A 13,421-nucleotide genomic window follows, 5' to 3' on the forward strand; every position below is an offset into this window, starting at 1 on the left:
GGTCCTGTTTCAGCTATCTTTTCTCCTCTTTTCAACTGTGCCTTTTATGTCCACATTTCCAATGCAGGGGAGAGCATCACTTGCCAGGATCCTATCCTAGGTGTTGGGGAGCCTGGGAAAGTCACCCAGAAGCTTTGCCAGTTCTTGAACATTACCAGAAGCCGTGAGAGTCCTATTGGAGGGATGATAACTTATAGATGCGTGGGCTCCCAGTGGCAGATCGAGAGAAATGACTGCATCTCTGCTCCCATAAATGCTCTGCTCCAGCTGGCCAAGGTGATCCTTAAACCCTCGACTCTGAGCTCTTGGTGGGGAGCTGTGTTTAGCTGAGCCTATTTCTTAGCACTTAGGAAAATGGACTTTGAGCTGCTTTGTGTTGCTCTCAAAGCTCCACTTGTTTATTTCCGAAGAAAATGCAACCCTAGACATGCTTAATATTTTGCTTGAATACCAATAGAGAGGCAACACAATGTGTGTTCTGCCCTAGGGCCAGCTGTGCGCCTTCACCTTGGTTTCCGTTAGCTCAATGATAAAAGTCATGTTGGTGAAGTCATCCCCTCTTTTGAAGAATTTTTAAATCAAGCTAATAGTTCTAATCTTTTCAGAAAGAAACCAAAATAAAAAGTAAAATTCAGGGACCTCCCTGGTGGTTCGGTGGTTAAGAATCCTCCTTCCAATGCAGGGGACACAGGTTCAATCCCTGTTCAGGGGAACTAAGATCCCACATGCCACAAGGCAACTAAGCCTTCACACTGCAACGAAGACCCAGCACAGCCAAAAAAAAATTAATTAATTTTTTAAAAAGCAAGGTTCATCAATAGGAAGGAAAATATTGGGCTTTATGCTTTTATAGGTCTGAGATTTCCTTTATCCTTACAAGTCATCTATAGTCCTAGAAGGGGCTAGCTGACCTCTCTTACCTAGTAAGAGTAGAAGTGAGTGCCATGTGGCGAGGACATATGTTTCATTTCATCAAAATAAATACTTCCACCTCTCATGCTTATGTTGCTGAGAATTCAAGAGTCCTCAAATTCCATGAGTTACAATAAATGAGTTGCAAATATATATATATTTTTTGTCTTGTCTGATTTTGTTGGCTTTTTTGTTCTTAGGCTTTGGTTAAGAGCCCCATCCAGGATGAGAAGCTCCCGTCCTACCTAGGGAATCTTTCCATTAGCACAAAGCAAGCGAAACTTGAAGTCGACTTGTTTTCTGGGACCCTGGGAGCTATTATTAACATTCTGGACCTGTTCTCCACAGTTCCGACCCAAGTGAATTCAGAAATGATGACGGTGAGTTTGTTCGTCTTATGGGAGTCTGGCTTCTCATCTCTTCATCCCTCAGCACTTGGGATCAAGAAACATAACTTACCTCCACTGCAGATTCTCTCTTTTCCTAAGCAGTGCCTTGCCAGCTCTGGCTTTTAGCATGTGCGTGTATATCTTGGGATCTTAAGATGATTTTTAAAAAAAATCTCATTAGTTTCTTCATTAAAAGAGAATGAATTCTTACCTGCTTTCTAAGAAAACTAGGAATGAAAGGTTTTCAGAATATGTACAAGGTGGGATTCTCAACAGTCTCTCACTAAACACGACCTTTGAAGCGATCAGTGTTCTTTTTCTTTTTTAGTTGGAGTATAGCTGCTTTACAGTGTTGCGTTCATTTCTCCTGTGCAGCAGAGTAAATCAGCTATACATATACATATACTCCCTCTTTTTTGGATTTCCTTCCCACTTCAGCTGAGGCTTCCCTTGTGGCTCAGCTGGGAAAGAAACCACCTGCAATGTGGGAGACCTGGGTTCGATCCCTGGGTTGGGAAGATCCCTTGGAGAAGGGAAAGGCTGCCCACTCCAGTATTCTGGCCTGGAGAATTCCATAGGCTGTATAGTCCATGGGGTCACAAAGAGTCGACACGACTGAACGACGTCCACTTTCACTTTTCCCACGTCTGTTACCACAGAGGACTGAGTCGAGCTCCCTGGGCTGTGCGGTAGGTTCTAATTAGCCAAGTATTTCACATGTAATAGTGTAGGTATGTCAATCTCAATCTCCCAGTTCATCCCATTCTCCTTTTACCCCTTGGTATCCATATGTTTGTTCTCTACATCTGTGTCTCTACTTCTGCTTTGAAAATAAGATTATCTATACCATTTTTCTGTATTCCACATATATGCATTAATGTTCACTATTTGTTTTTCTCTTTCTGACTTACTTCACTTTGTGTGACAGTCTCTGAGTCCCATCCACACCTCTTCAAATGACACAATTACATTCCTTTTTATGGCTGAGTAATATTTTTATTGTATATATGTACTACATCTTTACCCGTTCCTCTGCTGATGGACGTTTAGGTTGCTTCCGTGTCTTGGCTATTGTAAATAGTGTTGCAATTAACATTGAGGTGTATTTATCTTTTTGAATGATGGTTTTGTCTGGGTATATGCCCAGGAGTGGAACTGCTGGAGCATATGATAGTTCTATTTTTAGTTTTTGAAGGAACCTCCATACGATTTTCCACTCTGGCTATATCAATCTACGTTCCCACCAACAATGTAAGAAGGTTTCTTTTTTTCCAGCAATTAGTGTTCTAAGAGAAAAGAATTCATCCACCAGAGTTCAAATGAAGATACTTTAGCAAAGGGATACTTACAGAGGTAAAACTAGGAATTTTTTTAAAAGTGTGAGGCAACCAGAGACCAGAAACATTTAGAAACCTTTACTACCTTGAGGATTAACAGGAAAAGGAGGGAAATAGTGCACCCATAACCTTGGAGGAGGGATCACTGAGCAGGAGCTATAGTATGGGAAGGATATATCTATACCAAAAATATGCTGACAGTAGAAATGAGGATGCAGGAAAAACAGATCTCAGCTTCTTTCTTCTCTCATCATCTCACCTCCTGCTGATGTTTCTCACTGGACAAACCCAACCAGAGGCAACCGGCAAGCAGCTTGGGTTACAAGAGTCTATGGAGCTTTTACAGATCTCTGAGGGTTGTTCTAACAAATTTCCATAAAGTGGGTGGCTTACAATGACAGAAACTTCCTCTCTCACACTCCTTGAGGCTAGAAGTCTGAAATCAAGGTGTCTGGAGACCATGTTTCCTCTGAAGGCTCTAGGGAAGAATCTTTGATCACCTCTTCTAGCTTCTAGTGGGTTTTCCTGGTGGCTCAGATGGTAAAAAATCAGCCTGCCCAAGGCAGGAGACCCAGGTTCAGTCCCTGGGTCAGGAAGATCCCTGGAGAAGGGAACGACTACACACTCCAGTATTCTTGTCTGGAGAATCCCATGGACAGAGGAGCGGCTGGGCAACAGTCCATGGGGCTATACAGAGTCAGGCAAGACTGAATGACTAGCACGTTCGCTTCCCAGCTTCTAGTAGCTTCAGGCATTCTGTGACTTGTGGCTGCCTCATTCCAACCTCCGACTTTGTCCTCACACGACTCATTTTCTCCATTTATCTCCTCCTCTTCTGTCTCTCTAAGGATACTTGTCACTGGATTTAGGGCCTACCCAGGTAATCCAGGATAATTTTTCTCTCAAGATCCTTAATAACATCTACCAAGACCCTTTCTCCAAATCAGGTCACATTCACAGAGTTTGGGAATTAGGACAAGTCATTTTGGAGGCCACTGTTCAACTAACTCCAGGGCTCATCATTTCAGAGAACAGAACCAGGCGAAGAAGGGCAGAGAGAAGCCACTTCTCTCCACGGAGATAAGCCACAAATGACAATTCCAAGTTTATGGGAGAGAGAATCAAAATGTCAAGCAAAAAAGAAAGGTGCCTTTAACAACACTCACGTGTCTTATTTGATGCTCATCATTTGAGACGGTCTTCTGAGACTCTCTCACCCTTGCTGGTGAAATACCACCCACCCAAAAAGCCTTTACCGGCTTGAGATTTAAAATAAAATAAAACATAAAGCAATTAATAAATATCTCTGCCAGCCTGCTGAGTTGACCTTAGTGGGTTGTATGGGTGGTTCTCACCATCACGACTGCTAAACATCTCACAAAGTCTTGAAGTTGGGGGGGGGTTCCATCCTCTGCTAATTTTTCCCATAAGAAGGTGGATCGTTGTCCCCTCAGCCTGTGATGCTGTATTTTCCCCTTCTCTTTTCTTCTTCCCTGTACCCACTTAGAGCTTCCCAGATGGCTCAGTGGTAAAGAATCCACCTGCCAACGCAGGAGACACTGGAGACTCGGTTTCCATTCCTAGGTCAGAAAGATCCTCTGGAGGAGGAAATGGCAGTCCACTCCAGTTCTCTTGTCTGGGAAATCCCATGGACAGAGGAGCCTGGTGGCCTGCAGTCCATGGGGTTACAAAAGAGTCTGACATGACTTAGCAAATGAGCATGCACGCCTGCATGTACCCACTTAACCAGTTTCCAAGGAGATGTTCTGGTTTTTTTTTTTTCTCTCTCTCTTTTATGATTGAAAACATTCAGTTGGTTTGATCTCATGCCTTGTCAATTACAGCACGTCCTCTCCACGGTCAATATCATCCTTGGCAAGTCTGCCTTGAATACCTGGAAGATGTCACAGCAGCAAAAAACCAATTATAGCTCGCAGCTATTGGATTCAGTGGAAAGATTTTCCCGAGTTTTACGGGCAGAAGACAGCACCATCTCCCAACCTAACGTGCAGATGAAGAGCATGGTCATAAAACCTGGCCACCCCCAATCGTACAGGCAGAGCTTTGTTTTCTTAGACTCTGACCTCTGGGGCAACGTGACCATCAATGGATGCCAGCTGGAGCACCTGCAGCCAGATTCATTTGTTGTCACCGTGGCTTTCCCAACTCTCAAAACCATCCTCGACCGGGATGTTCTGGGAGAGAATTTTGCCAACAGCTTGGTGATGACCACCACCGTCAGCCGCAGCATCACCACACCATTCAGGATTCTGATGACTTTCAAAAACAGCCACCCTTTGGGCGGGATGCCTCAGTGTGTCTTCTGGAACTTCAACCTCGCCAACCACACCGGGGGATGGGACGGCAGTGGGTGCTATGTGAAAGAAGTCACTGAGGACAGTGTGTCCTGCAGCTGTGAACACCTCACCTCCTTCTCCATCCTCATGTCCCCCGACTCCCCAGACCCCGACTCGCTCCTGAAAATCCTGCTGGACATCATCTCCTACATTGGGCTGTGCTTTTCCATCTTGAGCTTGGCGGCCTGCCTCGTCGTGGAGGCCGTGGTGTGGAAAGCGGTGACCAAGAACCGGACCTCCACCATGCGCCACATCTGTATCGTCAACATCACTGCTTCCCTCCTGGTGGCCGACGTCTGGTTCATCGTGGCCGCCGCCATCCACGACCATCGCTTCCCGCTCAACGAGACAGCCTGTGTGGCCGCCACCTTCTTCATCCACTTCTTCTACCTCAGCGTCTTCTTCTGGATGCTGACCCTGGGCCTCATGCTCTTCTACCGCCTGGTTTTCATCCTGCACGACACGAGCAAGTCCATTCAGAGGACGATCGCCTTTTCCCTGGGGTACGGCTGCCCTCTGGTCATCTCAGTCATCACGGTGGGGGCCACCCAGCCCCGGGAGGTCTACATGAGGAAGAATGCCTGCTGGCTCAACTGGGAGGACACCAAGGCCCTGCTGGCCTTCGTCATCCCGGCCCTGATCATCGTGGTGGTGAACATGACCATCACGGTTGTAGTCATCACCAAGATCCTGAGGCCTTCCATCGGGGACAAGCCGAGCAAGCAGGAGAAGAGCAGCCTGTTCCAGGTCACCAAGAGCATTGGGGTCCTCACGCCGCTCCTGGGGCTCACCTGGGGTTTCGGTCTGGCCACCGTGTTCCAGGGGAGCAACGCTGTGTTCCACATTGTGTTTACCCTCCTCAATGCCTTCCAGGTATGCTCTGCAGGGCAGCGCTCTCAGCGAGGATCGGCAATGATAGAAACACAAATAAGGGGAGGAATGAGGAAGGGTTTGAGTTCAGAGGAGGCCCTGGCCCTAAAGAACTCAGTGAAAGAGAAAAGGCACATTCCTCTGCTCCCATGGAACCTCATACCTCTTATCACCTGCATTATAACGTAGTTGCATATGTGCCTCCCTGCTAACTGCCTTGATGATGCACATGGGAGGGAAGTCCCTCCACTACACTGGATTCTGCTATTTATCCAATGTTATCTTGATGCCATCTATTATATCCTAAACGCAAATACCACCATTAAACCAAACAGCCTCTCCAGTTAATTTCCACAAGCATTAAATGAGCTCTGCCTTGGTGAGGTGGAAGCACCTCTCTTACTTATCAGTATATCCCTAGTTCCAGCAAAGACCTTGAAACAGGCTAGAAGTTGGGTAACCTTTACAAATGAAGTGAATGCTTGGTACCACATAGTAGGTTCTCAGGTAACATTTGCTGAAGGCTGAAAGAATTCTGCTCCATTCATCATATGAATGGGCTTCCTTGGGGGCTTAGATGGTAGTCTGCCTGAAGTGTGGCAGACCTGGGTTGGGAAGATCCCCCAAAGAAGGAAATAGCAACCCACTCCAGTATTCTTGCTGGGACAATCCCATGGGCAGAGGAGCCTGGCAGGCTACAGTTCATGGGGTCGCAAAGAGTTGGATATGACTGAGCAACTTCACTTTCATGGTATGAAAATGAAAAAGACATTCCCTTTGCTCTCCAGCAGTGCAAAACTAATTATAATGCGAGTCACATTGTTAGGAGGGCTTTAGCAGAGGTACAGACAACAAGCCTTTGGAGCACAAGGAGAAGATGCTTGATTGTGATTCAACCAATAGATGAATGGTAACCCTAGGCTCCCATGCGCTGGTGAGTAGGCAGGGCATCTGGAGGTGACGCTGAGACATCATCCTAGATGCTCATGCCAAGACCACACAAATCCTGCTACTCCAAACTCTAAGGCTCACGTCTAATGATGTCTTGACTAGGAGGGACTGATTATTCTACCTCATGCCCTATGTTCCCATTACAACTATGAGGGCTACTGTCAACATAAGAGGCATGTTTAATAACATAACCAGCAGGACCTCCAGCTTACAGTTCAGTGGAAGCAGGGAAATTGAAAATATCTTTATAACATTATAACATTGAAAGTCCCTTAGTGTGGACCTGCCTCATCATTGTCATCTACTTGACCATAAATGCAGCTGTAGAAAGAAGTAGCTTACAAATCCTATGCTATGTGAACAATCGTTTCTATTTTGCTAGACAAAAATATGATTAGTAAACAATATGATTAAAATGCACTTCTTTCTAATTTTTTCCAGGGATTATTCATTTTACTCTTTGGATGCCTCTGGGATCAGAAGGTAAGAACCATGACAGTCGTGCTCCTAGAAAAGTCTAACGAACCATGACATGTTAGCTTGACAATGGCCTCTCTTTTTTTTTAACCTTTTCATTTTATATTGAAATAGAGCTGATACAATGTTGTGATCATTTCAGGTGAACAGTGAAGGGACTCAGCCATACATACACATGTATCCATTCTCCCCCCAAACTCCCCTCCCATCCAGGCTGCTACATAACATTGAGCAGAGTTTCCTGTGCTATAGAGTAGGACCTTGTCCGTTATTCATTTTAAACACAGCAGTGTATACATGTTGACCCCAAACTTCCTAACTATCCCTTTCCCCTACTCTCCCCTCCTGACAACCATAAATTCATTCTTTAAATCTGTGAGTCTGTTTCTGTTTTGTGAATAAGTTCATTTTATCATTTCCTTTTAGATTCCACATATAAGAGATGTCACACAATATTTCTGCTTCTCTGACTTACTTCACTCAGTATGACAACGTCTAGGGCCATTCATGTTGTTTCAAATGGCATTATTTCATTATTTTTAATGGCTGAGTAATATTCCATTGTATATATGTACCACATCTTCTTTATCCATTCCTATATCAATGGATATTTAGATTGCTTCCATGTCCTGGCTATTGTAAACAGTGCTACAATGCACATTGGTTCGCATGTATCCTTTTGGACCATATCGCTCTCTGGGTATATGCCCAGGAGTGGGATTGCAGGGTCACATGGTAGCTCTGTTCTTAGTTTTTTAAGGGACCTCCACACTGGTCCCCATAGTGGCTATTACCAATTTACATTCCCACCAACAGTATAGAAGGCTTCCTTTCTCTCCATACCCTTTTCAGCATTTGACAATGGCTTCTCTTAAACTCTGCAGGTGCAGGAAGCCTTGCTGAATAAGTATTCACGGTCAAAATGGTCTTCACAGCACTCAAAGGTAAATAGTTTCTTTGTAGAGACTTTGAAAAACCCCTCTCTCTCCACTACCAATTGTAGTGTAGTGTAATAATTATAGATTATTCCACTGTGTTTGCTTTGTACCTGATTCTCCCTTTTAATCAAAACCATGGCAATGAACTAGCATTTAGATGCTGTCCCCACATCTTAAAATAGGGGTTATTGGGGCCAATAGCACAGATAGTATCAATTGGAAGTTAAGACCAAATTTCAATGAGAAGCAATCTTCTGGGGAAACTCAAGGCCATTTATGAGCCTTGAGAACACAATTTGAAGAATAATGATGAATTTTGTCTGGTTCTTCTTGGAAAATAACTTTGTTTTCACATGTTGGAAGATAATAAGCCTTATCAAACAGTAAAATAAGTATTTGGAAGTCAATTGCCTAATACCTATGATGAGATTCCGGTGTTTCAAAAGGTGGCTTTCCTGCTTAAATTGAAAGTGGTATTCACTCAGTCGTGTCCAGCTCTTTGGCACCCAAGAACTTAAGCCCTCCAGGCCCCTCTGTCCATAGAATTCTCCAGGCAAGAACACTGGAGGGGGTTGCCATTCCTTTCTCCAGGGGATCTTCCGGATCCAAGGACTGAAGCCAGGCCTCCTGCATTGCAGGCAGATTCTTAATGGTCTGAGCCACCAGTAGGCTTTCCCGCTTAATTTGTCTGAAATAGAAATTCAGGTTCATCCACGCCCTCTCCTTAGGTGAGATGAAAGATGCAGGCAATGACCACGAGAGGGCAGCAAACAAATCATCTTACAGATTCAAACCGGACCTTGGACTAACATGTTTACTTTGTAATTCTTTTTTTCTTCTCTAGTCAACATCCATAGGTTCATCTACACCTGTATTTTCTATGAGTTCTCCAATATCAAGAAGATTTAACAATTTGTTTGGTAAAACAGGTACGTAGGGTCCTCTAGATGTCTCCTGGGTTGACCTAAACGTATTTGCCCTGGGGGGGGGGACAGCTCACCCCTAGTGTCCAACTGTCCACTTCATAACTTTGACCCACAATGACCTTATTTGGGGCAGAGGTTAAACACTTGCTTATATTTTCCCAAACTACCAGGAGGTTGGTACAGAGGGCAAATGCCTTCATCCTGCAGAGAACTCTACATCAAAACCATATCCACCATAAAAATGGGAACTGTATGTTAATTGCTATCCTGGTCAAACACAAACTTCTATTCATGTTATATAAGAATAGGTAGGTCATAGTTCTGGGTTATGGTACAGAGAAGAAAATAATTAGAGGATCCTACCATAGCATCCCAAGCTGTGAGTTTCATTTCTATTTTTTTCTTTTTTTGGCGCGTTCTTGTTTTACACATGGGCATTTTTAAAACCTTGCATACGTAGGAGGGATCACCCGAGTTAGCTGTTCTGTTAGGGACATGTGCAATGAACATTTTCTCCGTTTAGACACAAGATGAAGGATGTGAATGGCTTTGGGCAGTGGGTCTCGGCTGTTCTGGCAAGCTGAAAGCCCTGTCCCATGTCACCCCAACTCCTCACCTCCTGCCAGGGAAAACAGGCACTAGAATTCCTTCTAGCTCCTCCAAACTGAACAGATCTCTCAAAAGAAGAAATGTATGAAATGTGTCAAAAGCCTTCCAGACTGTGGCTCTCTGGATAAGAGTGAATTGGGGGAATGCCTATTAGTTATTAAAGCTCAGGAGAGCTCGGCATTTGGGGCTTCAGCTTGATGTTTTACTCATGAAACTGGAGGACCTTCGCTTTTGGTTGGATCTGTTGTGAAGTCATCCGAGATCCGGGGTATGTTAGAACATTTCCCCTTGGCGGGCATTGTCCCTGGATCGTGTTTGTGCATGCTAAGTCGCTTCATCGTGTCCAACTCTTTGGGACTGCATGGACTGTAGCTCACCAGGCTCCTCTGCCCACGGGATTCTCCAGGCAAGAATACCAGAGTGGGTTGCCATTTCCTCCCCCAGGGGATCTTCCTGATCCAGGGATCAAACCAGCATCTCTTACATCTCCTGCATTGGCGGGCAGGTTCTTTACCACTAGCGCCCCCTGGGAAGCCCCGGATGGTGTTTAGCATTTGCATTAAAGTGAGAACAGTGAAAACTCTATGAAATGATTCCACAGAATCTGAGTTACACACTATGTAAGGCCAGTGAAGTGTATTCCCTGTTCCTGAACCAGTCACATCAAGAGCTGGGGCCCAGATCCCGAGGTCCTAGGACCCGAGACTCCGGGCCGCTGCCACTCAGCCTTCCAGGGTCATTCATGCTGATCCACGGTGGCCTATTCGAGGTCTCCATAATCACTGTAACTTTGGTTTATGTTGTCAGCAGCCCCAAGGGCTCCCCCAGGCAATGATGGAAACCCTGTTAGCCGTGGCAGTCCGCCCATCTGATGGTAGGGTGGGCACTGTGTCACTTCCCCTGCCCAACACACAGCCCCTACTCTCCCCTGCTCTGTGCCCCGCCCCCACGCTGGCACCAGTCTGTGCCGTTGCTCCCTGCTACCACCCCCCGCCCCCCAGCACTTCTGTTGTCATCCCCTGACTCCGGCTGCTTTCCTGGTCCTGCCTCTTCTTCCCCTGCAATCTCCTCTTTTCTTTACTTTCCTCCCTTTCCCTGGCTCAGACCCCTCCTGAGAGCTTCCCCAAGTCACACCAACCCAAGGGGACCGGGGATGCTCCTTCATATGGATGTCCCCCAGGCTGTTTGTTGCATGAGGCAGCATGCAGAGGGCTGCCCGTGTCAAGATCTCCCTGTCCTCTGTAGAAATCTGGCTGCTGGTGTGATGTGAAGTAGTTAGTGCTTGATTTATCGGCTGCCACGCATGCTTGAGAACAGCTTGGTTTGTTCTCCAGAACTTCCGGGTCTGGGGAGGGGGGGGCAGGCACGGGTTCGTTTCCAGGCATGGCTTACCCGGCTCCTGCAGTACAGCGCCCCCTGGGCGATCAGCAGAGATTCACACCCCAGTGATCACGAAGCAGTGTGACCTTCAGCTGAGCCGCTGTTCTGTTTTTTAGGAACATACAATGTTTCTACCCCCGAAACAACCAGTTCATCCCTGGAAAACACGTCCAGTGCTTATTCATTGCTCAACTAAGGACAGGAAAGTCCAGCCCATGGGACCTCTTGGAAACAGCGGATGTGCTCTGCAAAAGAGATCCTTTCCAAGCCATGGGTAACATGTTTTTTCCACAGGCCTCTGGGAGCAGATGCTGAAGAGACTTTTTCATGAGGGAAGAGGCTTTCTTTTGTAAAGACAGACCAAAGGAAATTGTTGGATTTATGTTGCTGCCCCACCCCTGTCTCTTGTGTGATACCAAATGTGTATAGTATTTAATTGAAACTCACGCCACCTTCTCTGTCTATATTGTAAAATAGAATGTCAGAGACATTTTTCCTTTTCACACCCTGGGCCCAAAGATAAGCTTTGATTAAAATAATAAGTAAAAGGCCAGGACTTAGGAAACTCTTCAGTGAATTCTAGGAAGGAAGGATGGAAGAGAGGAAAAAAGAAAGAAGAGAGGGATGGAAGAAACTACAAGGAAAAAATATAGAGAATAACAGAAGGACCACGTGTTAAGATTTCTATGTTAATGACCCAATACTTTTACTAATCAGATAATGCAACACTGAAAATTAAAAATGACTCCAAAATGAAAACTGAAAATTAGCCATGGAGAAAGTTCAATATTTTCCTGGTGTTTTCTTAGCTAAGAGAGATCAAAAAAGAAAAAAAAAAAAGGCAATGAAAAAATAGGGAGGAAATTATATCGTCAAGATGCTTTTAAGTGAATGATGATATTTACAAGAATTTCACAGAAGACAGAACTCTCCTGATGCTAAACATACATATGTGTTACTGTGTGTCAAGGTTGGAGCCAAGAGGAATGAATGGACAGAGGAAGTGTGATTAGATTATTAGATCCCAGCTGACCACCTGCTGATTACATTTTTATTATTAATAGTTTAGCAGAACACCTTAGGTTTTGGTTTGTTCCACTTTTTGTAAGCAAAAATATATATATTTGTCTATCCCTTCATTTCCAAATGTGATATATTGCACTGAAAACAGACCCTCCCAACTGTCATGAATTATATTTAACAGCTTTAACCAGGTACTTTTCTGTGCATGCTAGAAAAGATTTTAATGATCTTACAGCGTTGTATATTATTATTTTTGTAGTTACTGTGGATTGAGAGGCCCTGGATGTGCTGTATAGCTCTGTGTTAATTCTTTCAGTTCCTAAGTTCCCAGACCAATATACATTCAGAGTTTTCTACTGTCTAATTGGTATTTATTCTAACTACTTAGAAATTTTCTGGAAAAAGCTCTACAGCTGGTCAGTCTGTGCTCCTAATGACACTTTACCTTGATGAACAGATGGTGCAGACTGTTTGTGAACTATGTGTATGTGTGTGTTTCACCTGTGTGTGTGTGTGTGCATTTCATAAAAAATATAAATATTTATTAAAATTTTATCCATAGCAAAGTTTACCATGTCCTGTAGCTACAGCAACCAAATATTCCAAATCAAAGTCTGATCCTAGGGCCATAATGAAATCAAATAAAAAATGTGGGACTTCTCTGAAAATACGGGCAGTGTGGTCTTCATGAGGATGGAACTAACAGGTCCAACCATCAGTAAGAAAGGACCAAAGAGGCTGAGATTCAGTTACCATTTATTCACTGAGGTTTGAAAGAGTTTTCTTTTAATAATTTTACTGTTTAAAATCAATTCCTTTTATTGTTAATTAAATTCTACCTCTGTCTCTCTTTTCTTTATGAGAAGGGAGAGATCGGACAGACAGAAATCCCAATCACGTTTCAAGGAAATGACCTCTTTTTTTTTTTCCTTTTTCTGCATACTCACAAGTGACATAAATATCTATGCCCACATTTGCCAGAAAATTGTCACATCATTATCCCAACTGAAAAGTTCATTATTTAAAGTCCCTGAAAGAAATGATTATAAAGCTCAAAATTCTCCAGGGAATGATCAACTTTGGGCAGAAGTTGGTACTGAGAAGACAGAGCCAGAGGTTAGGCTAGATGATCAACTAAATTCGGTTTAGACATCAGGAAAAGAATGGCTTTACTGATTTGGTTTCTGGGGTTCTAGCCATGAAAACTGAGACAGGGTTAGACAGTATTGATGTGATCAGCCAGGGAAAGCAT

The 13,421-nt window shown here is 44.3% G+C and overlaps 1 protein-coding gene across 7 annotated transcripts in view; it reads left to right on the forward strand.

Annotated features, from left to right (window-relative positions):
- ADGRF5 (adhesion G protein-coupled receptor F5) overlaps positions 1-12,530 on the forward strand; it is a 113,269-nt gene extending 100,739 nt beyond the window's left edge. For 6 of the 7 annotated variants that reach the window (XM_040249511.1, XM_040249513.1, XM_040249510.1 and 3 more), the window contains 7 exons: positions 68-276; positions 1,113-1,292; positions 4,483-5,868; positions 7,258-7,299; positions 8,178-8,237; positions 9,076-9,160; positions 11,263-12,530. In XM_040249511.1, the coding sequence (XP_040105445.1) occupies positions 68-276; positions 1,113-1,292; positions 4,483-5,868; positions 7,258-7,299; positions 8,178-8,237; positions 9,076-9,160; positions 11,263-11,342 (2,042 nt within the window). In that variant the 3' untranslated portion in view covers positions 11,343-12,530. Of the gene's footprint in view, positions 1-67; positions 277-1,112; positions 1,293-4,482; positions 5,869-7,257; positions 7,300-8,177; positions 8,238-9,075; positions 9,161-10,573; positions 10,641-11,262 lie in introns of all 7 variants that reach the window. The other variant, XM_040249515.1, reaches the window with a different exon arrangement.
- Positions 12,531-13,421: the final 891 nt, after the last annotated feature.

This window comes from Oryx dammah, unplaced genomic scaffold, assembly GCF_014754425.2.
Source record: "Oryx dammah isolate SB20612 unplaced genomic scaffold, SCBI_Odam_1.1 HiC_scaffold_11, whole genome shotgun sequence".
NCBI lineage: Eukaryota > Metazoa > Chordata > Mammalia > Artiodactyla > Bovidae > Oryx > Oryx dammah.